General features: G+C 51.1%; 3 protein-coding genes across 5 annotated transcripts; all 3 read left to right on the forward strand.

Moving 5' to 3' along the window:
• On the forward strand, positions 1–13,980 carry SFPQ (splicing factor proline and glutamine rich). 3 transcript variants are annotated; one of them, XR_005956124.1, is made up of 11 exons: positions 2–747; positions 1,108–1,296; positions 1,391–1,692; positions 1,802–1,897; positions 3,209–3,405; positions 3,689–3,773; positions 4,067–4,184; positions 4,404–4,452; positions 4,533–4,654; positions 7,254–13,608; positions 13,906–13,980. XR_005956124.1 is itself a non-coding variant. In XM_041479465.1 (11 exons), exons 1-10 carry the CDS (start codon positions 124–126, stop codon positions 13,582–13,584), a joined length of 1,803 nt encoding a protein of 600 aa, XP_041335399.1. In that variant the 5' UTR covers positions 2–123; the 3' UTR covers positions 13,585–13,608; positions 13,906–13,980. The 3 variants fall into 3 exon arrangements, 1 of the variants encoding a protein (XP_041335399.1); XM_041479465.1 differs by having other exon boundaries at positions 13,564–13,608; XR_005956125.1 differs by lacking the exons at positions 7,254–13,608; positions 13,906–13,980 and adding an exon at positions 3,865–3,911 and having other exon boundaries at positions 1–747; positions 4,533–4,625.
• Positions 13,981–16,548: 2,568 nt separating this feature from the next.
• On the forward strand, positions 16,549–18,457 carry TMEM35B (transmembrane protein 35B). The gene is made up of 3 exons (XM_041479376.1): positions 16,549–17,171; positions 17,673–17,853; positions 17,945–18,457. Exons 1-3 carry the CDS (start codon positions 17,064–17,066, stop codon positions 18,073–18,075), a joined length of 420 nt encoding a protein of 139 aa, XP_041335310.1. The 5' UTR covers positions 16,549–17,063; the 3' UTR covers positions 18,076–18,457.
• A 1,951-nt stretch (positions 18,458–20,408) lies between these two features.
• Positions 20,409–21,413, forward strand: LOC121360014 (platelet-activating factor receptor-like). Its single transcript, XM_041479459.1, has one exon. The coding sequence runs from the start codon at positions 20,409–20,411 to the stop codon at positions 21,411–21,413; it is 1,005 nt and encodes a 334-aa protein (XP_041335393.1).
• Positions 21,414–24,080: the final 2,667 nt, after the last annotated feature.

The raw sequence follows: 24,080 nt of genomic DNA on the forward strand, positions 1-24,080 counted from the left end.
ATTAGGGGTGGACAAAGGCGGCGGCGAGGCCGTGCAGATCACCGCCATTTTGCGCAGCGGGCGCTGAGCAGTCACCGCGGCCGGAGCTCTCTTCTCATCTCCGCCTCCTCCCTCCGCTACACCATGTCGCGGGATCGCTTCCGTAGCCGTGGCGGCGGTGGTGGCGGCTTTCACCGGCGTGGCGGTGGTGGAGGACGCGGCGGTCCCAACCACGATTTCCGCTCGCCGCCACCCGGTATGGGCATGGGACAGAACCGCGGCCCGATGGCGGGCGGCCCGCAAGGCCCAGGCGGTCCGCCGGGAGGAGGCCCGAAGCCCGAACCGCCGAAGCCACCCACGTCCACCTCTGCTCCGCCTTCTTCATCTTCCTCAGCCTCCGCCACCACGGCGGGACCCACCGGCAGCCAGGCGGGAGCGCCTCCATCCTCTGCGCTTCCCGCGGGGCAGCAGCCACAGCAGCAGCCGCCGGTTTCGGCTCCTTCCTCGTCTCCTTCCGGTGCACAGCCGCAATCCAAGCCCAGCCCCAGCCCCACACCGGCCGGCGGCCCTAAGAAAGGACAAGGACAGTCTCCCGGCGGCGGCCCCAAGGGGCCGGGCGGCCCGCAGCAGGGGCCGCACAAGGGCGGCCCGGGGCACCGCGGCGGGCCGGGCGGGGAGCCGCGGGGCCGCGGGCAGCAGCACCAGGGCCCGCAGAGCCTCGGGACACAGCAGGGCTCGGGAGATAGGAGCGAGAAGCTGTCGGACGAGGTGAGTCACGGCCCCCCCACACCTCCCTCAGGCACAAGATGGCGGCGGCTCCGCGCGCCCGCGCCGCCATCTTGAGGGGAGGAGCGGGGGAGAGGCGGCGGCGCCTCAGCGGGGTGCGAGCGGTCCCCGGTGTCGGGGCGGTCCCGGGGCTGCGGTTTGCGTTCCCTCGTGGTGCCCCACGGCGGTGCCGAGGCTGCGGTTTGGGTCTCTTGGAGGTGCCACGGGGCTGAGGTTTGGATCCCTTCGCGGTGCCCGGGTAGTCCCGCGGTTGCGGTTTGTGTTCTCCGGGGGTCCTCAGGGCTCCCCGCAGTTCTGTGTGTAGCACTCAGTGATGGCTCGAACTGGTCTGATTCTTTGTAGGGTTTTAAAGCGAACCTCTCTCTGCTGAGGCGGCCCGGGGAGAAGACGTACACACAGCGCTGCCGGTTGTTTGTTGGGAATTTGCCTGCTGATATCACAGATGAAGACTTTAAAAGACTGTTTGCCAAATACGGGGAGCCAGGAGAGGTTTTTATCAACAAGGGGAAAGGCTTTGGATTCATTAAATTGGTAGGCATTCATGTTGTGTGTCCATCCGTTTCGTTCTCGCGATGTGGTGATGTACAACTTAGTTTTCTAAGACTGGGTTTTGCACTTCCCCCAGGAATCTAGAGCTCTTGCAGAAATCGCAAAGGCAGAGCTGGACGATACCCCCATGAGGGGCCGGCAGCTCCGCGTTCGCTTTGCCACTCACGCCGCTGCCCTGTCGGTGCGGAACCTCTCACCCTACGTGTCCAACGAGTTGCTCGAGGAGGCTTTTTCCCAGTTCGGTCCGGTGGAAAGAGCTGTTGTGATTGTAGATGATCGAGGTAGATCAACAGGAAAAGGCATTGTTGAGTTCGCATCAAAGCCAGCTGCAAGGAAAGCATTTGAACGGTGTACCGAGGGGGTGTTTTTGTTGACAACGTAAGTACTTTGTCAGGATCTTTCAGTTTTAAGCTGAATATAGACTGTAGGATTCTAGTTTTTCAGCATAAGGGCTTTTAGAGGAATAAAACGAGTATTTTCTGTTCAGCACTCCCAGGCCAGTTATTGTGGAACCGTTGGAACAACTGGATGATGAAGATGGTCTTCCAGAAAAGCTTGCTCAGAAGAATCCGATGTATCAAAAGTAGGCACTGTCTTTTGATATAAAGAGGGCATTAATGATGTTTTAAGTGGTGTTGTCCCTGGCACTGAGGAATATGGAAAATTTTTCAGAAACAGGCTTTAGATCTTTGGTTATATTGCCAGTTCTTGGGGTTTTTTTTGTTTGTTCATAGTTTAAAGCAACAATGATTTGTTTAGTGTGTTCACTGAGTGTTACACAAGCAGTTTTCTACATTGTAGTACAAAGAAATAACAGCTTGACACATGGTTTTGGTGTATTTAGAAACTTGAAAAATCAGATTTGAACTGTTTCATGCTATTGTTAAAAGCTGTCATCTCCCTTAAGGCATGTCTCGGGTTGATGATCCCATGAGGAACTTGGAAATTTGCATTCATGGTTTGAAGTGAGAAACAAAGTAAAATTTTAAGTCATTCCATGATTTGTATGAACTTGTTGCATGTGGGTTTCCTTAAGAGCTGACTACTGGCGTAAAAGAACAAAGAGTATAGAGGAGTATTAAAGAGTCAAGAGAAACGTTTTCTGAAACAGCAGTTTTGTGTTAGAATCTGTATATTAAACCTGTTAGTTGTAGGAATTTTTGTATTTTCTCAGATCACAAAAGGGAGTGCAGGGAGGGAGATCCAGTCAGTCTTGCTTGGCTTAGAAAAAAGCTCAAAATTCCTTGCTTTGATCAAAACTTGTAAGTGGTTTAGAGGCAGCTTTGAGAACAATGTGGATTAATACGGTGTTCCAAACTGTTGAAATAATTCATATTGGTAATGCATGGAAAGCTTTTGAACTTGGTAGTTTTGTGCCATAAATTACTGAATTTTAAATTCGAGTTTATTTATATGACAAAATAACCTGTTGGCCCTCAGGCACTTCTATAACTATTTACCTGAAAGTGAAGGCTGGTATTTGCCTTTGACACAGAGTGCTTTGGCACTGGAAAACTGCACCTTGATTGTGCCTCCTTGAGCAAAGGCCTGTCTTTTTTTAAGATTTTCCACCTGCAGTTGTCAGCAGTGAAGTATCTAAAAACAGTTAAGAACGAGGCAAACAAGCAGTAGCACTCTGAAGATTTGCTTGGATGTGGTAGTGCAGGAGTCTCCACATGTGCTGTGATAATTATTTGTGTTGAGTTGTCTAAGTTGTTGTTGTCTAAGTGTGTAAGATGCAGCGGTTCCATCACAGCCAGTTCTCTCTCCTGTGGTTGTCAGGTGTTCTCAGGGTGTCCTTGATGTTCCCTGATAATTCAGTTATTTTGGTTGTGATCTTGTATTGACCTTGAGTTTCCAGGATTGCCCACTCTGAGTATCTTCCTTTCTGCAGGGAAAGAGAGACTCCTCCCCGTTTTGCTCAGCCTGGCAGTTTTGAATTTGAGTATTCTCAAAGGTGGAAATCTTTAGATGAGATGGAAAAGCAGCAGAGAGAGCAAGTGGCAAAAAACATGAAAGATGCCAAGGACAAACTTGAGAGTGAGATGGAAGATGCTTATCATGAGCATCAGGCAAACCTCCTTCGTCAAGGTAACGGGTTCTGAATTCTTACTGCCTTTTTGCTTTAAATGCTGGCTTAAGTATATGGCTCTTTAATGATTTAGTGAGGAAATTCATGTTTCTGACTGTGAGCTTGAGAATTTCAGAGTTAAAGAAGAGCTGGTAGTTTTTTGATATTTCAGTGGTGTATTGGTAAGAACAGTGATACTGGAGGGTACTTGTCTGCCACAGTGCAGCTGAGGCAGATCTAATTCAGAAGTAGTTAAAATGGAACATTGTGTGGGAAAGCTGCTCACAGGCTTCATTCCTGCAGACCTCATGAGGCGCCAGGAGGAGCTGAGGCGTATGGAAGAACTTCATAATCAGGAAATGCAGAAACGCAAGGAAATTCAGCTGAGGTTAGTTTGGCTTTCATGGGATTTTATTCAAAGTTACATTTACCTTTTTCTTTTTTCAGTTACTTACATATGAAAGTTTTTATTTTTCAAGAAACACCATTGCTGCTTCAGTTTGTGTTTGCGAAATTGAACTGCTGTGTAAGTTTCTCCTTAAATATTTTGGCATCATAGAGTATGGGTTTTTTTTCTGAAGTGTAATCTGTCAGTGCCTTTATATTGCTGGAGAAGTTGATGTTAGTGTGTGTTCAATGTGCTCCACTCCTGGGGTTTAACATCTGCTTTGTGGTGACCAGGCAGGAGGAGGAGCGTCGCCGGCGGGAGGAGGAGATGATGATCCGTCAGCGGGAGATGGAAGAGCAGATGAGAAGACAGAGGGAAGAGAATTATAGTAGAATGGGTTACATGGATCCAGTAAGTGACATGGTGGTGGGTTTGGGTTTTGTTACCATGCTCAGGAATTTTGTAGATGTTATTTTCAAGGTTGCTGTGTTTTGCTTCCTTTGGGTTGGCGATTGCACTGTGTTTGTGTACGGGCAGTGGCAGTAGTTGGCTGTACGTGTGCTTTGGCTCCTGAAAAGTTTGGATTTTGGTGGTTGATTATCCAAGTTAAAAGTTGTTTCTTCTACGCAGAGGGAGCGAGACATGAGAATGGGTGGTGCTGCCACAATGAACATGGGAGGTAAAGAACCTTTTACGTAATTACTTTGTGTGGCTAACTTAGAAATTGTCAGAATATGATTATATATTTCTCTCTCTTAGATCCTTATGCTTCAGCAGCCCAGAAATTTCCACCTCTGGGAGGTGGTGGCGGCATAGGTTATGAAGCTAATCCAGGAGTTGGCCAAGCAGCCATGAGTGGTTCTATGATGGGAAGTGACATGGTAACGTATCCTGTGGTGGCTTTAGCTTAGCACAAGGGAGTTGTGGTTGGGACTGAGTTCTCCAGTATTCGGATGGTTGTGGAAATGTCACTGTTAACTGCTGACTCTCTTGTCAGGTGTTTAACACAGGACAACGTGGCAGTGTGTAGCACTAGAGTAGTTGATAACCTTTATGGTAGCTTACACACTCAGAAATTGTTTGTAAGTGGATTCAAATGTGCTCTTAAGCATATTTGCAATTAACTGACTTCATTGGACTTTGGAAATTCTGCGTCACTGTTAGGCTTGGAAGGATTTTTTATGAATTCTAGAGAATCTGACAAATTTCATCAAAATACTTAATGAGGTAGTTTTCAGTAATTTGATGTTCTGTATTGATGGACAAGAGAGATTTTTTTTTGTCTTCCTTCCCAATGTGTAACACTGTTTTGGCCCTTCCAAGCCTAGGTAGGCTGGATGCATGTTGGTCTGGGTGTGCTGTTCAGTCCAAAATCTGCACTCAGGTCTGTTCCAGCAGCAGATTAACTTAAATTATCAATGGTAAACAGCATATCCCTTAGTCTGTGCTGATGTTGCTGTAGAAGAGTAGAAACCCTGGTTTTTAGCTTCAGGCATGTTCCAGCTATCCTGAGCTGTAGCCATTTGTGGTTCCTGTCTCCCAAGGAATGATAGCCCGGTCTGTTTTCCTGTGTTGGGCATGACACAAAGGTAGAGCCTTTTAAAACTACAGCATATCTCCTGTTCCGAGGTATGTTTCCAAACTGTACTAATTTCTGGCACACTACATGTGTGACTGGGCTTGGAGCCTGTTGGGTGTTCCTGCACTGAAGCACCACGGATGTAGATGGCAGAAGTGTTTAATGGGCAGGATGGGAATCTGCTGGCTTAGGTGGTGATACCAGTGTGCTTTCACCCTCCTGACAGGGTGTACACTTGCAGCACAAGCTGAACCAAATGATTTTTGGGTGGGTTTAGGCCTCTGGCTTAATGAGCTGAGATACCATAGTAGATACTTCTGTTTTATCTTTTTGGGGAACATATCTTTGGAGTGTCAACTTCCCAGAGCATCATTGATTCAATAGACAGTGCTGTTGGCCTTAAGGTGTCTCAATAACCTACTGATACATAAGCAGTTCCTGAGCTTCCTGTGAGCAGTTAGGCAGTGTGTGCTGGATACTATGTACATTTTTCTCCTGAAAACCATGGTAACAGGTGCATGTTGAACTTGTGTAATACCTGAAATGTGATCTGGTCAAAAGATGTGACAGTGAGTTGGATTAACTGCCTGGAGTTTCTTAGGTGGGATCTCTGCCACACAATGTGGTCGCAGTTCCTGGGCTGATACCTTTAAACAGAACTGGAGATGAGCTGAAGCTGCCATGAATTAGGCAGAAATAATCTAAGTAATATTTGTGAAACTCCTTTCTGGAAGGATTGATGCTGACTTTCAGAAGTCAGGAGCTCTGAAGTGTGCATTTTCAGTTGCAGATACTTTTTGTAACAAACCACCTACCATTGTTCTGTGACTCAGTAGTGGGAACCTTGGTTGAAATGAAAGTTTAAAGCTCTCTTTGACCTCATAAAGTGTAACTTCTGTAGGTTGAATGTTGATCACACCTAGTAATACAGAACTGAATAAAGTACATGCAACTAGAGGTACTAGTAAATAGACCTGAAGTCTCTGCTTTATTGCAGAGTAACTTAGCTGTTACACCTTGGTGTGAAACCTTTTCAATTGCTGTGAAGCTGTGAATTTTCCAAGAGCTTGTGGTGAAGGTGGGGTGGGAAGGGAGATACTGCCTGGATGCACACAACCCTCTGTGCATAGCTCTAACTGGAAACACTGAGTGCTTGGAACACGTTTTGCATCTGATGCAGCACCAGCAGCTCCGGAGTACGTTGGGTTTGAACAAGTGCCAGTCTTTGCTCGAGCAGTTGCGTTGGTTAGGTAAAGCACTGGTCAGTAGCTTTTTTCACATTTTTTTTTTCTTCTTGCAATGCAGTAGTGCTCACAATGAGTTTTGGTACTGCCAAAGGCCTCTGCAGTTTAGTCAGCAGACCGTAGTCTTAACCCCATCTTGAAAAGCACATGGTCTCTAGACAGCACATGCCAGTCCTGGTGAGTAGGCATTCTGTTACATTTGATGAATGTCAGCTCCTGCTTCAGCCAACTGGAGCTGCATTCTCTCATTAGGCTTATTTGGAAATGACAGTGATGTAATCTGAGCTTTTACTGCACTAAAGGTGAGAAGTTCACAAGCTATTTGCATTAACTTGGTTGAAAATTTTGCTAGAGCTCATTTGGAAAAGTTGTTAATTCACATCTGCACTAATGCTTACATTTCTAGCACAGCAGGGAGGATCTGTTCTTTGTAACAGATGTATGAGAATGCATCAAGTGGGAACATACCTCAAGGCATGTATTACAATAAACTAATTTTTAAATTACCCTTTTTTCCTTTCTATGTTCCCGGTACCTGTGGATCGGCTCAATGGTGATTGTATCGACGAACCTTGACTACGGAACCTTCTAAAAATATATACTTAACACACATGGACATCAACTACTTATAATGAACTGTTAATTCTGTTCCAATAGCGTCCTGAACGCTTTGGGCAGGGAGGTGCGGGGCCCGTGGGTGGCCAGGGTCCTAGAGGAATGGGGCCTGGAACACCAGCAGGATATGGTAGAGGGAGAGAAGAATATGAAGCCCCAAACAAAAAGCCCCGATTTTAGATGTGACCTGTAGTTTCATTCCAGTTTGTTTTTGTCTGTCTTGTTTAGACACCGACTTCTTAATTCTTGCATTTTAGTAAGAAAGCTACGTTTTTATGGATGTTAGAAACTTACTGACCTAATATTTGTAAGTGGTCTGTTTGGGCGAGTACAATTTAATTATGTAATGCAGTGTTTCAAAATCAAATTTAGCTGTTTTTTTGATGTATAACGTCCCTAACTTGATGGCAGTGTACCTTGTGCCACTGAATTCCCAAAGTGTACCAACCTTTTTTTTACTGTGCTTAAAATAAATAGAAAACTAAATGTAGTAACTCTTCTTGCCAGTCGTGGTTAAACAAATGAGGCCAAATACCGCACCTGCCACAGTAACCTGAGAGCCTCGAGCTGAGGTCAGACCTAGACCAGGGTGTGGAACTACAGTGAAGAGTGAGATCTCTTCCCACAGTGCCTCTCTAGCCAAAGATTGGGTTAAATTGTAGCCGAACTTTGCAGTAGGTGCAGATTTTTTGAGCAGTAATTGTGCTGCAACAAGGAAGCAAATGGAAATCTTACAAATGCTGTAAGATACGTTATTTAAAGCTTCACTGCAAGCAGTGCAGTAATGAATTCCATATTTTAGCTATGGGTGGTGGGATGGTAGCACTTACCACCCTGGCAGTTACTGCTTGGAATCTTTCAAAGACTTTAAGCAGAAGACTAGCAATGGTTATTTTAAAATAAATTCATAGAATGCCTTGTATTGGCTGACTTCCTTCACTAAAGGATTGTTAATGTGATATTTATATGCTCTTAAGCTGTCTTGAGATTACAGGATCTGGCCTTGCTCCATATTGTACACCTGCCTGAAATTGCTTGGCAAAAAGACCAGAAGTGTTACTCGAGTGATTAAGGTTAATTTGCTTATGTCCTCATGCTAACAGTGGACTAATTTGCCTAGTTCAGAATACAATCATTTGTATTATGGGGACTGCAGGAACTATTCTTAAATTGTGTAGCTGGTGGGCAAATCCTAAAATCCTGTATGTAAAATACAGCAATCAGCTTGCTTGCATGATGGTTATCGCTTTTTTATTATTGATGTTTGGAGATAATGCTTCAAAAGTAGTATCTGAATCTGGAGTTTTAAGAGTTACTACTACACAGTGCAAATAAACTCCCTTTAAGGTTCTTTTTGTAGAAGATCTGATGAATTCGTTAGTTTGCTGTTCATTTTATTAAGCCCCAGAAGAATTTCAAAGCGTTCTGGACTCATTGGTAAGGTAGTTGCTTTGCTTGTTATTACAATGTACCAGGTAAACTGGGAACGTGACTTCCCAGTGTCAAATACCTCAGTGTTAATGCAGGATACATCAACCTGCTTGGCACAAAGTAGGTAAACGTAGCTTGGCTGTACCTTCACATGATCCCCAGCCACTGGAGTTCTGTGAATAGCTTCAGTCTTCCCAATCCTTCCATTCCTTGTGCTGAGCATTGGCTAATTCTAAATTTTCTGCTAAATTTTCCCTGTGGTTAAAACCTAAAGTGTCAGATTGCAGGGTTTTAGGGTACAGATATCTGATCCCTCTTGAAGTACTGTTACCCCTTAAATGACAGAATAGCAAGTTGGGAAATGTTGATACAGGTGACACTGATGTGGAACATGAAGCTCACTAAAGAGTGACTCAGCTCGTTTGGTGAATGCTTTTTGTTTACCCAGAAAAGTTTGGGGGTTGATAACATGTTACAACAATGAATTGCTCTTGAGGAAGAAATTCCAAATTGGCAGTTCCTAAACTGCAGACCAAGTATTTGGAAGTTACTTGTATTGGATAGTTTACAAATGAGCAGTATTGATGCAATTTGCATTATTCAAGTGGTTTTAAACACTGTCTTTTCTGGAGGGTGTTCATGGGACACCCTCAAAAGGTGAAGGTGTCCGAGGTGGGGAATTCTGAACGTGAACATTAATTTTTTCAGTTTATTTTTCAGATTACATGTCATTCTTTATTAAAAGAGATGCTGGTGCATATCCTAAAGTATGTTCTTTTATAGTTCTGTAACTTGGAAGAGTGAAGGATGCTGCTGTCTTTGTACCTTACAGAGCTTTTCTTTGGGTACCTCTGTTTTGTACGTAAGCTACTGTTGCTAGGTATTAAAATAGCTGAGCTGCAAAACCATGATTAGTAAACATATTTGAAAGATTTGGCAGTTTTCAAAAGATCTGAAAGTTTGTTTAAATCTGGCTTTGTTGTAGCTGCATAAGCAGAATTTCTAAAACAAGTTCTGCTTTGAGTTGCATGTACTAAACAGGCATATGATGAACTAGCCAACTTCTTTTCAAGACCTTTTAAAGATGGTGTCTTAAAAGCTGGCAAACATGTCAACTTAACAATCTGATAAAAGTTACTAAATGTGGGAGGCGAGAAAGTGACATTCCTTTGATCTGTTCCTATGAGGTTTTGGACTTCTTTCATAAACTCAGATTTATATAATTGAATCTTCTAAAATCATTCAGAAAAGTGCTTTGCTGGTCAGACCTGTTTTTGGACGGTCTGGATCACATAACATTTTTGTACTGGACTTGGAGGACATTGGCTGTTGCAATTTAGCTTGTTTTATCAAAATTGAGCTCATTTTGACACTCTGAGCTCTAAAATCTGCAGCAAGTAGAAACTGGTATCGTTACACATATGTCTTCACACTTTCTCATAAATGAATACAGAATAATCTTACCTTCTGGCGTAGATACACTAATCATTTATACAGCTGATGAGAAATTGAAAATGCTTTTGAGATTTTGTGGTATTTTTGTGGTAGACAAATTCTTGGCTTCTCCTTGGCAACCATTTACTGTGGCAGCAAGTTCTTGCTGGAGTTTGAGACTGCAATTTACACTTTAAACTAGTGGCCTGCTACATAACTGCACTTAGCCAGCATTTCTGCAGTTCATAACTGTGAGGAACGTAGTACCACAAATGGCAATGGACATTAGGACCCGGATGTAGTATTCCTGCTTGCTCCAAGATTCTCATTGCCGACTGCGTACAGGTAGGTAACAAGCAATATAATATAACTTGGTGACTTTCTATGTAATCTTATACTGTGGGTATTCTGACATCACACTTCTGACTGTGGAATTACAGTGCAGCACTCCATACCTGTATGCTGAGCTTGCATCAAAGCTGTGTGGTTTTCGGTTACAAGCTTTTGTCTCATTCAGAGACAACAAGTAACTTACTGTGGTTCTTAGATGAGGATTTCCAGACCCGATTCCTCTGTACTTACGACTTGGCTTGGGTGGATTTTTCTTAGTTCCGATGTAACGAAGATATTCTTAAATGAGCACTGTGGGGAAGAGGGAATGTGATCTTAAACTCAGCTGAGTAGTTGACAAGGTGCTCTCAGTACCTGGAAAAGAACACGTTTAAACTTTCTGTAGTGATGAAGTGGCCCATCTGCAGCTCATCCATGTGTAGAGTCTTGGCTTGGTGGGGATGTGTTAGTAACCACTGCTCTTGCCTCGTGTGTGCTATGTGAGAGTCACCTCAAGCTACTGGTACAAGCAATTCTGAGACTGATCCAGAATATTTTTGAGGACATAAATGAGTGCTTGATTGAATATCCCTGTGAGTTTCATAGAGCTTATTGGACATTGCAGTACTCTTTATTTTAAACTTTGATTGACAAGCCTGATATATTCCTCTGCTTTAATTGACAGTGATGAGATTCTGTACTTCTGCCTCGTAGAGTCATCTTGATAGTGTAATGTACAATTTCATTTTTCATCAGTCTTGGGATGTAATTCTAAACTCTTCATTACTAGAACTCCTGACTGTAGTGTTCCAGGATTAACATGCTTACGTTGCTAGACATCCAGACATGCTGATCTCCAGCTCTTTTGCATTAGCTCTTGAACCTGAATTTCAAGGTCCCTTGTTCCAGCGAATGATCTGGCTCTTGTCTGATACTCAGTTTATTTCACAGGTGTTGTAATGTATTTTCCCTTGTTCTGCAAAGTTCTGCTTTGCATACTTGTTTCTGGTATTATTGTCACTTCTGCACCCTTCTTTGTTACCTTCCAGGCAGGACTCTTGCTGGTGGACAGGGATCTGTTGGACAACCTTTGCCCTCTGCTGTAGCCACCTTTCCATGTTCCATTGAACCCTTGAAGTAGCAGGTGCACCATAAGTTAATGAAAACAGGTCTTTGGTTACACCACAGTGAGTGTAGCCCATGCCAGCTGGTTACACAGTGACACCTTGTCACAAAGTCAGTTTGGCTTTTCATGATGATTTACCTTTACCTGTGACTTGAATCCATTTTGTGATGGCTTATCCTTACCTGGGACTGGGATCCAGTATCAAACCTGCTGGCAGCCACTGTGCTGTCAGGTAGCAAAACTGAATTAGTGATCTTAAACCATTGCTCAAGATCTGACTTAAGTTTTTCCATTGTGCTCTGGATACTTGACCTGCAGGAATGTCATGGAGGGGTTATTGGCACATCTGCCTCATTCTACGTACTTGAACTAAGCAGGTTTTTGACACTCTTGGAGCAAGCAATTTGTGACTGAAACCATGGGGCTCAAACCACCTCTGGCTGCAGTAATGAAACTTGGTGTTGGTAGCAAACTTAGTCATGTCTGCTCTAAGTCAGTCTGTAACAAGTGGGTACAAGAAATGACATTCAAGTGCTTGCATTGTGTTTCATCTTGGTTTTATCTGTGTGTGAAATACACTTTTTCTCAAAAGCTTACCTGAAACTCAGAAGTGTGGTGTCAGAATACATCTGCGTACTGCTAGGCCCTCCGAGCAGAGCCTGGTGCTGGCAGGAGAGCACAGCACAGCGTGGATGGGGCTTTATTGTAACATTAAGCATACAAAGTGTTGATTTGCTTGCAGTTCTCCCCATAGCTAAACACTGAGGCCTGTGAGTAGTTTTAGGACTGGAGCAGTAATGGGGTTGCATGTCTCTGTTAATCATTGCCAGCTGCAGTGACATGATCAGGAAGGCCAGTGTTCTGTTCCATTATGTTCAATGAGGCTGAGCATGTTGGGAAGGATGCATCCAAGTATGCTGCTCTGGGGAATCACTTGGCTTCTTCCACTACCAGCAAGTTTTGGAATCAGCTAATTAGCTTCAGATTTTTTCACTCTCCATACCAGCTAGTGGGGCTGTTAAATAGCTGCTGCCTGGAAAAGGAAAAAAGGGAGGATTGGCCTTCTCCCAGCTGTGTCATTGCTGCTAGGTAATGATTGACACGTTAGGACTTGGCTGTGCAATCCCGCAGTGGTCTGTGAACACCCCATCTCTATAAATGTTGCTTCTGAACACCAGTACTGAAGAGCTAACTGGGGAGGGCTGGGAGGAGTGTGGCTAGCAGGGAATCTGCAGTGTTCAAAGGATGCACAAAGATATAGTATCCCTTATGCATGGTGTTTGTTGCTATGGCAGAGAAAACAAAACGTGCATAACTCTCCTGCTCCCAAGGGCTGTGAGGAAACCCAGGTGGGTGGTGGGTTGGAGACTAAAGCCTGAAGCTGTCCCTGCCTGGTCAGATCATGCTGTGCCCATGGCAGGATCTGCCTCCCAACTGGAGCTGTGCAGAGCCTTGCACCACATCCCCCGCTCTCACCACTGCAGGCTGCCCTCAGCTGTAGTAAAGGGAGGCCTTGAAGGAGGGAAGAACCTTGCTGAGGATAAAAGCAGTGACAGTGCCAACCTCTAGTGTCTGCCTTTGGCTTCTGAAGCACTTGTTCGACTGTAGAACATGAGAGCTCCAAGAGGCCAGGAACACTGCACTCCCTCAGGAAGGGGAAGAGAGAGGGCATTGCTACAGGAGACAAATAGGGTCATAGAGTTGAAGTAGCTGACGAAATTAAAGCCTTCACATAAGGGATAGTATACCTCTGGCTGCAATCAGACCTCACTGTGCTCAGACTGGGGTTATGGTTTGTGCTCAGGGTGCAGTTCTTCAGGCAACTGCCTGCATATTCCTTCAGCTCTTGATGAGTGTTTAGGCTAGCCTATTTCTGCCCCTTATTCTTCCACGTAATAGTTTGGAATAATTGATAAGTTCCCCCTCATAACTAATCAGTCCATGTATGTTAAAACCTTATTTTTAAGTTAGTTTTGAAATGGTCACAATTTGCTGTGTATGACTCTAATAACTTCAGTTGTTATCCTTTAGGTGAAGATGAAAGCTGAGTGACACCGGAGTGCTCATCCATTGGAAGTAAGTATTGCTTTTTTTGTCTTGGATGGATGAAATAATAAAGGTTTTAGGACACTTGGTGTTCAGTCACTGAGTACCTTTGAATTGGGGAGCAGTGACAAATTGGGACAAATGGATACATTAAATGTGTAAGGTAGAACACAGTCCCTGCTGTCACACTGTGGGCTTGAGCACCCTGACTCCACCTGGGCTTGATATCTTGACAGCATCAGCTAAAAATACCTTCCTAGACGTGGGTTTGTACAAAAGATTTCAAAAGTCACTTGGGGGTGTAATAACTTGGGAATGTTTTTCCAGATGAGGAGTTGAACATGAGCACATCCAGCATGGTGCCCAGTGGTGTGTGGAGGGACCAAGGGAACAGGTGGACAAGTAAGTGTCCTCACACTGCTGGGAGGGCTTGGTAGCCCATCACCCTGTGCTGGGTTATGTAATTCCTGCCTGAAACGTGTGATTAATCTCAGTTCTCTATAAAGTTTCTGCATCTTGCTTTTGTAGAGCCAAAATGTAACCATTGTCTGAGGCTTTTCAGCCCCGCAGCAGCAAATAAATTCTGTCCTTTGTGTGCAGCAGGTGGTCAAACAAGAAATGACCATTCCTGCACTCAGGCTGCAGTTGGTGATTGTCAGCATGGGAAAAGGGAAATAGAGCAGCTGCTTCTCAGATGTTAATTCAACTAAACCTTGGTAAAAAGCTATTGCTGAAATACTTTAACAATGAATTAAAAAAATAACCTGGTGTATAGATCAGCATGTATAGGAGCAAAGCAAATAGCAGTTCAGGGAAATAAACCAAAGTGCAGAGCTCAAATTAATGATATTTTCCCTCTAATTTGCCACTAAACTACAAGGGGAAACTTCAGATATTTAAAATCTTGTTTGAGGAGCAACATGCTGAGTACCTTAACTCGGGAGTAACAGGTAAGTAACAATAGACCTGTAAGGTGTGAAGCCAGTGGGATTCCATGGGTGAATTCCTATTGAATCCTCTGTGGTTTGTCACTGCTGCTCCTTGCTGTGGGTAGGAAAACACACAAAGCCATATCTGGTATTAAAAACACATGAATTCTGTTCATTTAATCTAAAATCTGGTGTGAATACTTGAGAATATTTGGCAGGCCCATGGCCTGTGATTCTGTATAGTGATTCCATGTCATGTAGGTTCTGCTGTTGTTTTCAGTCTTTCTTTCACAATCTTTCTAATTGTGTGCTTTGCACTTGCAGAAAAAGAAGTCTTGAGTGCAATGAAGAGGAACCAGGAACATACAGCTCTTAAAAATAAAATATTTAAATATTTTTATAAATTATTTCTGTTTTATTCCAAAGGGTAATCAGTGAATAAGCAGTCTGTCAGTGTGGAGTGGTATGGCTGGGTCTGAGAAATGCAAATTTCTGGAAATTTCACTCATTCCTTACTCCCGTTCTGTGTGTTACATAGTTGCTATTGTAGAATTCCAAATGTTTACCTGTGCCTGGTTGGTTTTTAATAGCTTTCTTGGTGATAACTGTAGTAATTAAGCCTGAGATGGCAAGAGTTAGAGCTCTCTAGAAGCCAGAGCAGTGCTGGTTTAGCTATTGCAGCACAAATTGCAATGGTTCACGTTGCTTCACTTGATGCTTTGGCAGCTGCACTGTGCACATACACTGTGGTTCATGCTGTCATTGATTAAATACAATCCTTTGCTTAAATATCAAGTTGTTTAATATGTTAAAATACACCAGTGGTGGCTCTGCTCGTTCTAGCAGGGTTTCCTCCTGCAGTGGCACAAAGTGTCATTAGCATTTTGCTGGGACCTGCTTTGCCAGATTAGAAACATGAAAATAAATTTAATTTCATGTGGCTAAGTAGTATGAAACACTTGAGAGGGGTCTGAATGCCTGGGAGTGCTCCTGGCAGGGAGGGTTGCTGCACTAGGAACTGCTGCTGTTCTCTCTCAGGCAATCAGGTGCTGGCTGAGGACAATCTGAGGTGTTTCACTCTGATTTGATGACTTTGTGGTATTGTGTGGATCCTGAAAAGGCTTCAGTGAGGTCTGTGGCTCCTCAATAGCTGCCCTGTAGGGGTTGGGGTTCAGTGTCTTTGTCTCCACAGCTACTGCAGCTTGTGCAGCATTTTTTCTTCAGGTTCTGTTATTTTCTAGTCCTTGTCCTCATTTCCACTGTTGCAGCACTGGCTGCTTCCTGTGAGAAAGTGTTCCAGCATTCCATGTGCTGAACTGCATCTCCTCAGCTCCCTGGTAGGAACAAACTGCAGCCTGTGTCCTGTAGGGACAGGATGGGTTTTCCCTGGTGCTGGTGTTGGCTGTTACCATCACCTGGGGTGCCCTCTGCTGAGGCTGACAGCTTCTTCTACCAAATAGTTCATTAAGTAGCTTCTGTAATCAATAAAAGATCAGAGACTGAGAGCAGATACACTCCAACAATATCCTGGGAAGCACTATGTGCTGCCCTGTTCCCACAGCCCTGCATGTGCACTGAGCTGCTGCACTCACTTTTCCCGGTTTTGATGCTTATTTTTTAATTCCTTTCTAACCAAGGAGCTTTCCAAGCCGTGAAGGCCTGGAGCCTGCCCTGGCCTGTTGCTGTCATTGCATGGTGTGCCAACCCCAGCTCCAAATCATGTTGAGCAGCTGAAGAATCATGTGCTGCCAGGAGTAAAAATAGTGTCACTGCCACTGGCCCCTGTCCAACCAGTGCCTGTGGCAGCCCCTGCAACCTGCTGGCTGAGCTGGGGCCGGGGCAGGTCCAGGCTGGCCGTGCTTTCTGTGCCCCACAGTGCTTCTTCGTGCCTGGAAAACACTTCGGGCTCTCGTGATTTATTGGCATTAAAATATTTCCACTTGAATTACACAACGTCAGCGCCCGCGGCTCTCTTGGGCCCGGCTCTCTCCAATCCCGAGCTCGGCCTGTGCCGGTGCTGGAGCAGGCGGTGACGCGGAGCCCGGGGGAGCGCGGCCGCCTCCGTCCCCCACAGCGGCGGCCCTGGGGCCAGGGGACATCCCTGGGGACATCCCTGGGGACATCCTCGCTGCTGCCGCTGCCTGCTCCGGAGCTGTGCCCAGCACTGCCTCTGCCCTGCCTGCCATCGGTCCCCGCAGCCCAAGCCAGCAGGTGCTGCCGTGGGTCGCTCCTGCTCACAGAGCCCACGAACCCCAGCTGTGGGATTTGTTGCGGGGTGGGGGGGTTCCCTTTTCCTCCGGCTCTGTTTCGGGGAGAGGAAGGTGCTGCTGGCGGGGACGTGTCACAGCCTGGGGGGTGACGCTGCACATCTGAGCACCCCCTGCCCCGCCAGCACCCAAGGGCTAGGGGGTCCCTGAACCTGCGGGGCTGGGCCGGCCTGAAGCGGGCGGGGAGCGGAGCGGGGCCGGGCCGGGAACGGGGCCGGGAGCGGGGCCGGGCCGGGAACGGGGCCGGGCCGCTCCGCCCCGCTCCGCCCCCGGGCCCGCCCGTCCCGCCATGGCGGCGGCCTTCACCGCCCTCCGTGTCCTGCTTGGGCTCTTCTTTTTCCTCACGGGCGCCCTGAAGGTCTCGGACTGGCTCTCTGCCGACCTGCACCGGCACATGGTGAGCGCGGCCACGGGCTCGGCGAGCTCGGGGGCCGCAGGGGAATGAGCAGGTTGGGGGCAGAGCAAAGAGCAAAGAGCGCTTTGGCATGCAAGGCTGAGCTCCGGGGGAGAGGAAAGGAACAGGTTGGGGTGCAGGGCTGAGCTCCAGGGGAAAGGAAAGGAACAGGTTGGGGTGCAGGGCTGAGCTCCAGGGGAAAGGAGCATGTTGAGGTGCAGGGCTGACCCTGTTGTGGTGCGGGGCTAAGCCTTGGGTGAGAATGAGCAGGTTGGGACTACAGGGGGTCAGGGTGGAGCACTTTGGGTACAAGGCTGAGCCTTTCATTGTGAGTCAGCCAGAGTGCCTTGGAGTGCAGGGCTGATCCCCTTAGGGTGTGTGGTTGTGTTATTTAGGATGCAGAGCTGATCCCCTTGGAAGACAGGGCAGAGCAGAGCAGACACACTGGAGGGGCTGTATCTCCCCAAGCTCAGGGCTGCCTGACCCCTCTCCCACCCTTCCCAGGCATCGGAGTTTGTGCGCTTTGCCAAGGTGTTTCCCCTGAAGGACCTGGGGTTTGTGCCGGAGCCAGGCAGGTACCTGGCAGCCGTGGGCTGGGTGGAGGTGACAGCCGGGCTGTTGCTGGCATTTGGGCCCCAGCTGCTGCAGGAGATCAGCAACTTCATCCTCAGTGTCGTCATGATCGGTGAGAACCAGTGGGCACCCGCTGCCCATCGTGGGGTCTTGGGACACCCTTGGCCAGAGACCCCCATTCCTGTGCTCTGCTCCATGCCCAGGTGCCATCTACACGCTGCTGGCGCTGCAGGAGCCGCTGGCCATGTGTGCCCCGGCCACCCTCTCCCTCGGCCTTCTCCTGCTGCTCAACATCCGTGGGTACCCAGCTGCCCCCCGGCCCAAGTTCGAGTGACAAGAGGCGGGAAGGACAGATGGAAAGACAGACGGGAAGGACAGACGGCTGGGCCGCTAGGGAGCAACACCTTTATGGTATTTTCAGGGACGACGTCGCATCCTGCAGGGTAACTTGCTGATGAGACACAGTGTGTCCTCTCCTGCCTCTGCCAGTGACTCTGGTGCTCGTTGTCCCCACGCTGTGGGACCTGAGCTGTCCCCACACTGTGGGGCAGTGGCCATGGCACCGCTGTGACACTGCCGTGGCACTGCTCCAGCAGCTCTGCTGCTGAACTCGCACAAGGTGTCCGGCTCTTTCCGGAGTTTGGCCACGCCAAGCAGGGGCTGGCTCTGCTCTCTTGGGGGCTTTCAAATTTTGGAATAAAACCTCTTGTTTTTCATGTTTTGCCTCCCTGTTTATTTCTGCCTCCCCCCCATGCTGAGCCTCAGGGGCTGAGGAGATGTCCTGGGGCTGGAGGACCCAGTCCCTGGGAACAGTGCCTGGACGCAAGGCCTGGGGACGTGTGAGAGCTGGTGCAGGAACTGGCACCGAGGCAGATGGACACTAGGGAGAGCCCATCTGGGGTGGGATCCCTCAGCCACCCAACAATGTGCCAGGCCCCTTGCTGTACGCCCAGGGAGTGCCAGGAGCGAGTGCCCAGGCAGGCATGTGCTTTTTGTGGATCTTGCTCCCGCAAGGAGCCACCCTCTGCCACCCCAGATGGGCACAGCACGCTCAGGATAAACCACAGTTCGCCTGAAGTGTGTCCCAGCAAGGGGGCTGGCATGGCTGTGTGGGGAGACTGGCTGCTGGGATGAGCAAGGGGTGTAAGACACCCCTGTACCCCTGGTGGGACCTGAAGGTAGGTGTCACCTACCTCGGGGTGGCATCTTTGGTGTCCCAAAGGAGCACACACAAATTGCAAGGCCACACAAAGCAGCGAGTCAGATGCTCACAGATCTTGGAGGGGCCTGTAGGGCTTCTCCCCTTAAAACCAGCTTTGAAGCCAACAAAAGAGCCAGGAGGAGGCAGATTCCTGCTTTGATCCCTTTGGGCATCCCTCTTCTCCCCAGCTGCCGGGTGCAGAAACTTGACCCTCTGCTGCTTTCATCCAGGCGTGGGTGGGAGAAGGGCCCTGGGAAATGGTGTTAGATGTGCCTGGGGGCACGGGAGGGGGGTCAGCCAGGCCAGCACTGACCACTCCCACATGTCCCCAGCCCTGTCAGCCGGCGCAGGGGATTTTAGGGTGGCTCCAGCCGGGAATTCCCCATTACATACACACACAGGTGCTCTCCCCACTCCAGCTGCTGTCCCACAGGCACTAAGACACAGGGGGGCTTGGGATGGTGGGTGGGGGTCAAGCAGCCCCTGCCTCCCCCAGCACTTAAAGCTGTCCCCAGCCTGGCTGGATCAGAGTGAGGAGCAGCCAGAGGGGACGGAGCTGCTCCTGCCTGACCCGACGAGGTAAGTAACAATCGTGGTGTGGGTGAGATGGAGCATTCCCTGTGCTAATGATGGGGAAGGAGGAGGAAAAGGGGACCACTGAGGGATTCAGAGGTTCCTTTGGGGTCCAAATGAAGTCCCCCAGGCTCAGCAGCTCGTGCTCTCCATGTCTCAACCCGGAGCTGGGTGCTGCATGTGCCGAATCCAGCCCTGCTGTGCTGGAAAACACCAGCTGGTGACTCAGTGCCTTCGTTGGCGAGGTGTGGGCAGGCAGTGATGGGAGGTGAAGTAACTGCAGCCCTGGATACAGCCACTGCAGCACAGCATGCTTTTCCATGGCCCGGACCAGAGGCAAACCCCGCTGTGCAGGACTGGGGGATGTGGAGGGATGCTGGCCCCATGTTTGTACCCCCTGTCCATTCCTGGATTTCTCCATTCTGGAGCTTGCTGAGCCAGTCAGTGACTTCCTCATGCCTGGCTCCATGGGGAATTTGGGGTGCTGGGACAGGGCTGGGGTGGGTGGCCCCACAGGCACGTGCTGTGTGGGAGGTGTTAAGCCCCGCAGCTGCTGACTGGAGACAGTGTGGCACCTTCGGGTGCCTCTGTCTGCTCTCTGTCCCTTGGCTGTGCTGCAGCTGTGCCTGCCACTCCCTGCGAGCTCTAGCTGGGCAGTTGACAGTGGCCTCTAGGCTCCCTTGTTGTGTGGGGGGACAGAGCTGGGGTCTCCTCCTCTCCTGTGTGAGCTGATCCCTTCCAGCACACTAGGGCATCCCCACAGGGCTCTGCCTGCAGTGCCCAGCAGCTACTGCAGGTGCCAGCCAGAGAGGTTGTCCTGTCCAGGTCAACATCCCTCCCCTGTCTCCAGAGGTTGTGCCACTGACTGCTCCCCATCTTTGCAGGAGCCCGGGATGAACAGCTCGGTGCCGGGACCGCTGCTGGTGGAGCACCCCGGCCAGTGCGTGCCCAACAACCCGGTGCAGTTCGTGCTGGTGCCCGTCGTCTACTGCCTGGTGCTGTGTGTGGGGCTGCCGGGCAACCTGGTGGCATTGCTGGTCTTCCTGCAGAGTGGCAAGGTGAGGAAGGCCATCCGCATCTACCTCATCAACCTCACGCTGGCTGACATCCTCTTCAACCTCACCCTTCCCCTCTGGATCCACTACTACCTGGCTGGGGGGGACTGGCTACTCTCGGAGGCCACCTGTCGCCTGGCAGGGGCCGCCTACTACCTGGCGACCTACAGCGCCATCACCTTCATGGCTCTCATCAGCTTCAACCGGTTCTGCGCCGTGCGGGCGGCGCGGCGGCTGCTGCCGCTGACGGGGCCCCGCGGAGCCGCGCTGGCCTGTGCCCTGGCCTGGCTGCTGGGGCTGGGCTGTGCCGTGCCCACCCTGGCCACCCACCAGACCTTCCCCAGCCACGCCGGGACCACCGCCTGCTTTGAGCAGCACGGGCGGCAGCGGGGCTATGCCTACGCCATGGTGGCTTTCTTCTCCGCCGCCTTCCTGGTGGTGCTGGGCACCTACGCCTCCATCGCCCGGGCGCTCTCGGTGCCCTCCGCGGCCTCGCCAGGCTCCCACCGGCAGCAGGCCCGTGCCATGGTGCTGGGGATGCTGCTGGTCTTTGTGGTCTGTGTGGCCCCCTACCACCTGACGCTGGCCCCCTGGGTGGGTAGCCGGCCCCCTGCGCCTCTTTGTGGGCCCCCCGACACCCTGGATGTGCTGCACACGCTGAGTGTGGCCCTGCTCAGCCTCAACAGCTGCCTGGACCCCGTCGTCTACTGCTTCTCCATCCGGCGTTTCCGCGCTGACCTGCATCGGACCCTGCGCAAGATCGGCCGCTGCTTCCCGCTGCCCCCGCCGGCCCCGCCCGGGCCAGCGCCGGCCGCCCGAGCATCCTCCTTCACCTCCTCCTAGCGGGGTGGGCACCAGGGTCCTGCCCCCGCCTGCCCCGGTGCCACAGTCCCGCTGGGACGTGGTCCCTGTTGCCAGGTGAGGGATCGGGAGCAGCGTGGGGGGAGCTCCGGCTTCGTGCGCTCCCCTCCTCCCACCCCGCTCTGCTCTCTGTGCATTCCCACGCGCCCGCAGCTCCTGCTCAAGCACAGATCCTGCCCCCCGCATTGCAGGCACTGGGAGGGCGTCACTGGCACTGGGAGAGCGGCACTGGCACTGCGAGAGTGGCACTGGCGCTGCGAGAGTGGCACTGGCACTGCGAGAGGGACTCGCCCAGCAATGGGAGCTGAGCCACAGCGGGGTGTGGGAAGGCAGAACGGCGAGGGATGCTGGGTGGTTGCTGTCGTCTCCCGGGGGTCTCCATCCTGCAGGGACATGCATGATCCAAGACCCCCATGGCATGAGCTGGGCTGCTGAGGGGGCTGTTTGTGGCCCCGTGGCCAGTCCTGTCCTGCAATGTCCCTAAGCCTCATGCCTGCACCCCTCCTGCTCTTGGCCAGGATTAAAAATGAGCGAACCAAAGGCTTCTTCGCTGCCAGCCTGTGCCCCCCACCGAGAGGTTTCTGTGCCCCGGGGAGGGCTGGATATGGGGCAGCCCCAGCCCCCGCAGCCCTGGCCCCCAGCCCAGCCCTGCTCCTGCGGCAGGACCCTGTCCCAGGGCAGATATTGCACCGGGGGCTGCTGGCCCCCACCCCCCTGCCCCGTTCCCTGCTCCATCCCCTGCCCTGTCCTTGGGGGGGCGGCCGTGCTGGGCGCAGCCCCCACCCCGCACCTGCCGCCCCCGCCCCGTGAGCCCCGGCGCGGCGGGGGCGGCGGAGCTGGCTCGGGGCCGTGGGCGGCTGTGTGGGCGGAAGATGGTGTTTTCCCAGCCCTGGCTCGCTCCTGCTGCCAGCACAGCCCCGCTCCCGGTGCTGCACCGGCGGGAGAGCAGAGCTGCTGCTGTGCAACCAAGTGGATTCTGGGCATAGTGGGGGGCAGGGGTCATCAGCTGCCCCCCAGCTCGGGGTCTTGCTCCCCCAGCATAAGGCTGCTCTCCAGCACACTCCAACCCACCTGCATGGAAGGAAATGTGAGGCACTGGGCAGGAGGAGATGTGATGCCTGGGGACTGCTGGCATGGGATGGGCAGGGTGACAGGGGGCACCAGGATGGGTGGGTGATGCTGTGCCAGTGGGTGGTCAGTTATTAAGGGCTGCCTGGATGCCAGCAGAGAGGTGAAGGTGCAGGGCAAGGCCTGACCCTGGGGAATGGGGACTCCACGTGCCATGGAAGCTGTGCACCACCGTGACCCAGGGACACCGTGGCTCAGTGAAGCCACTGTGGGTTCATGGGATGCCCCTGCTGCCCGTGGCGCCTGGACACTTTGCCCCCATGGCTGGGGCTGGATGATGTCTCCATGTGCTGCAGTGCTGCTGCTCAGCAGAGCTGGGACGTGTCCCAAGGTGCCTCTGTTCCACACCCGGCCCCAGGCCAGCTGCCTTCGACCACCCAGTTCTTCCCCTTTTGAAGTTCATATTAAATTTTAATCCTTTTATATAACTGCTGAAGGAGGGGGCAGAGCTCTGCTCCCCGCATGCAGCAGGAGCAGCCGTGTCAGCAATGCAGGAAACTGCAGGGCCTGGTGGGCTCTGGCACTGGAGATCTCTTCCTGGGGGCACCAGGACTTTTGGGGGACTCTCTGCACACCAGGGGTGGGACCAGCCCCAGCTCCAGCTCTGGCTCTTCCAGCGTGTCCTGCTCAGTGGGAAAGCCTGGGCACTTGAGCCACAGCACTGGGACATGGACACGACTGCTTAAAACCACACGTAGGGCACTTGTTTGGGCCACGTCCCCCCACGCACTGGGCAGGGCTTGGTGAGCTGTTCTGGGCTCAGCCTGGCACCAGGATGGGGCATGTGCCACCACGCTGCTCCCGCCACCGTGCAGGGCGTTACCCAGGTTATTGTTCCTGCACTTCCTGCCCGCGCACGCTGTAATTATTATTATTATAATTACGATCAAATTACAGGGTGTGGTGTGAGAGGCTCAGCGGGCAGGCAGCAGCGGGTGGCCCTGGGTCTGCTGGGGGAAGGCTGGGCCTCGGGGGCCGCACCCTGCCCGGGCTGTCCCGGCACCCTGGGGCTGTCCCGGCACCCTGGGGCTGTTCTGTCGCTCAGAGACTATCCCGACAACCCAGGGCTACCTCAGTACCCCTGGACTGTCTCTGCACTCTGTCCCTCTCCCTGGCAGGCTGTGTGCCCCTGCACAGGCGTGGGTGACGGTCCCGGAGCACCCTCGGCTCGCTGGGGTGATCCAGGGGAGTGCCCACGGGTGGGTACCCCTTGTCTCGGTGCCAGTCCGGCTCCGCAGGGTGCCTCAAGGGATGCCCACGGGTGGGTACCACTCATCCCGGCAGAGCCCGCGCCGGCAGCATCTCCCCGTCCCCACGTGCGGCTGCCCCCGCTCCCCCCGCCGGGGGTCCCGGGGCGCCGGGAGGCGGCGGCAGAGCCGCACCGGAGCCATTTTGCGCCGCCGCCGCCCGCTCTGGCTCCCGGGGAAAATCCACCGCCGTGTCTTGGCGGCGCCGCGGCGGCCCCGCTCCGCTCCCGCCGCTCCGCGCCCGCCCGCGCTGCACTGCGGGGCCGCCGCCACT

The sequence above is a fragment of the Pyrgilauda ruficollis genome, unplaced genomic scaffold, assembly GCF_017590135.1.
Source record: "Pyrgilauda ruficollis isolate IOZ18807 unplaced genomic scaffold, ASM1759013v1 scaffold48, whole genome shotgun sequence".
Taxonomy (NCBI): Eukaryota; Metazoa; Chordata; class Aves; order Passeriformes; family Passeridae; genus Pyrgilauda; species Pyrgilauda ruficollis.

What these genes read in the sequence shown, in the direction of transcription:
- TMEM35B (XM_041479376.1), top strand. Translation starts at nt 17,064, where the DNA reads ATGGCGGCGGCCTTCACCGCCCTCCGTGTCCTGCTTGGGCTCTTCTTT. An exon ending in CCGACCTGCACCGGCACATG is followed by an intron (nt 17,172 to 17,672) that starts GTGAGCGCGGCC and finishes CACCCTTCCCAG; the next exon opens with GCATCGGAGTTTGTGCGCTT. An exon ending in CCTCAGTGTCGTCATGATCG is followed by an intron (nt 17,854 to 17,944) that starts GTGAGAACCAGT and finishes CTCCATGCCCAG; the next exon opens with GTGCCATCTACACGCTGCTG.
- SFPQ (XM_041479465.1), top strand. Translation starts at nt 124, where the DNA reads ATGTCGCGGGATCGCTTCCGTAGCCGTGGCGGCGGTGGTGGCGGCTTT. An exon ending in GCTTTGGATTCATTAAATTG is followed by an intron (nt 1,297 to 1,390) that starts GTAGGCATTCAT and finishes CACTTCCCCCAG; the next exon opens with GAATCTAGAGCTCTTGCAGA. An exon ending in CGCAAGGAAATTCAGCTGAG is followed by an intron (nt 3,774 to 4,066) that starts GTTAGTTTGGCT and finishes TGTGGTGACCAG; the next exon opens with GCAGGAGGAGGAGCGTCGCC.
- LOC121360014 (XM_041479459.1), top strand. Translation starts at nt 20,409, where the DNA reads ATGAACAGCTCGGTGCCGGGACCGCTGCTGGTGGAGCACCCCGGCCAG.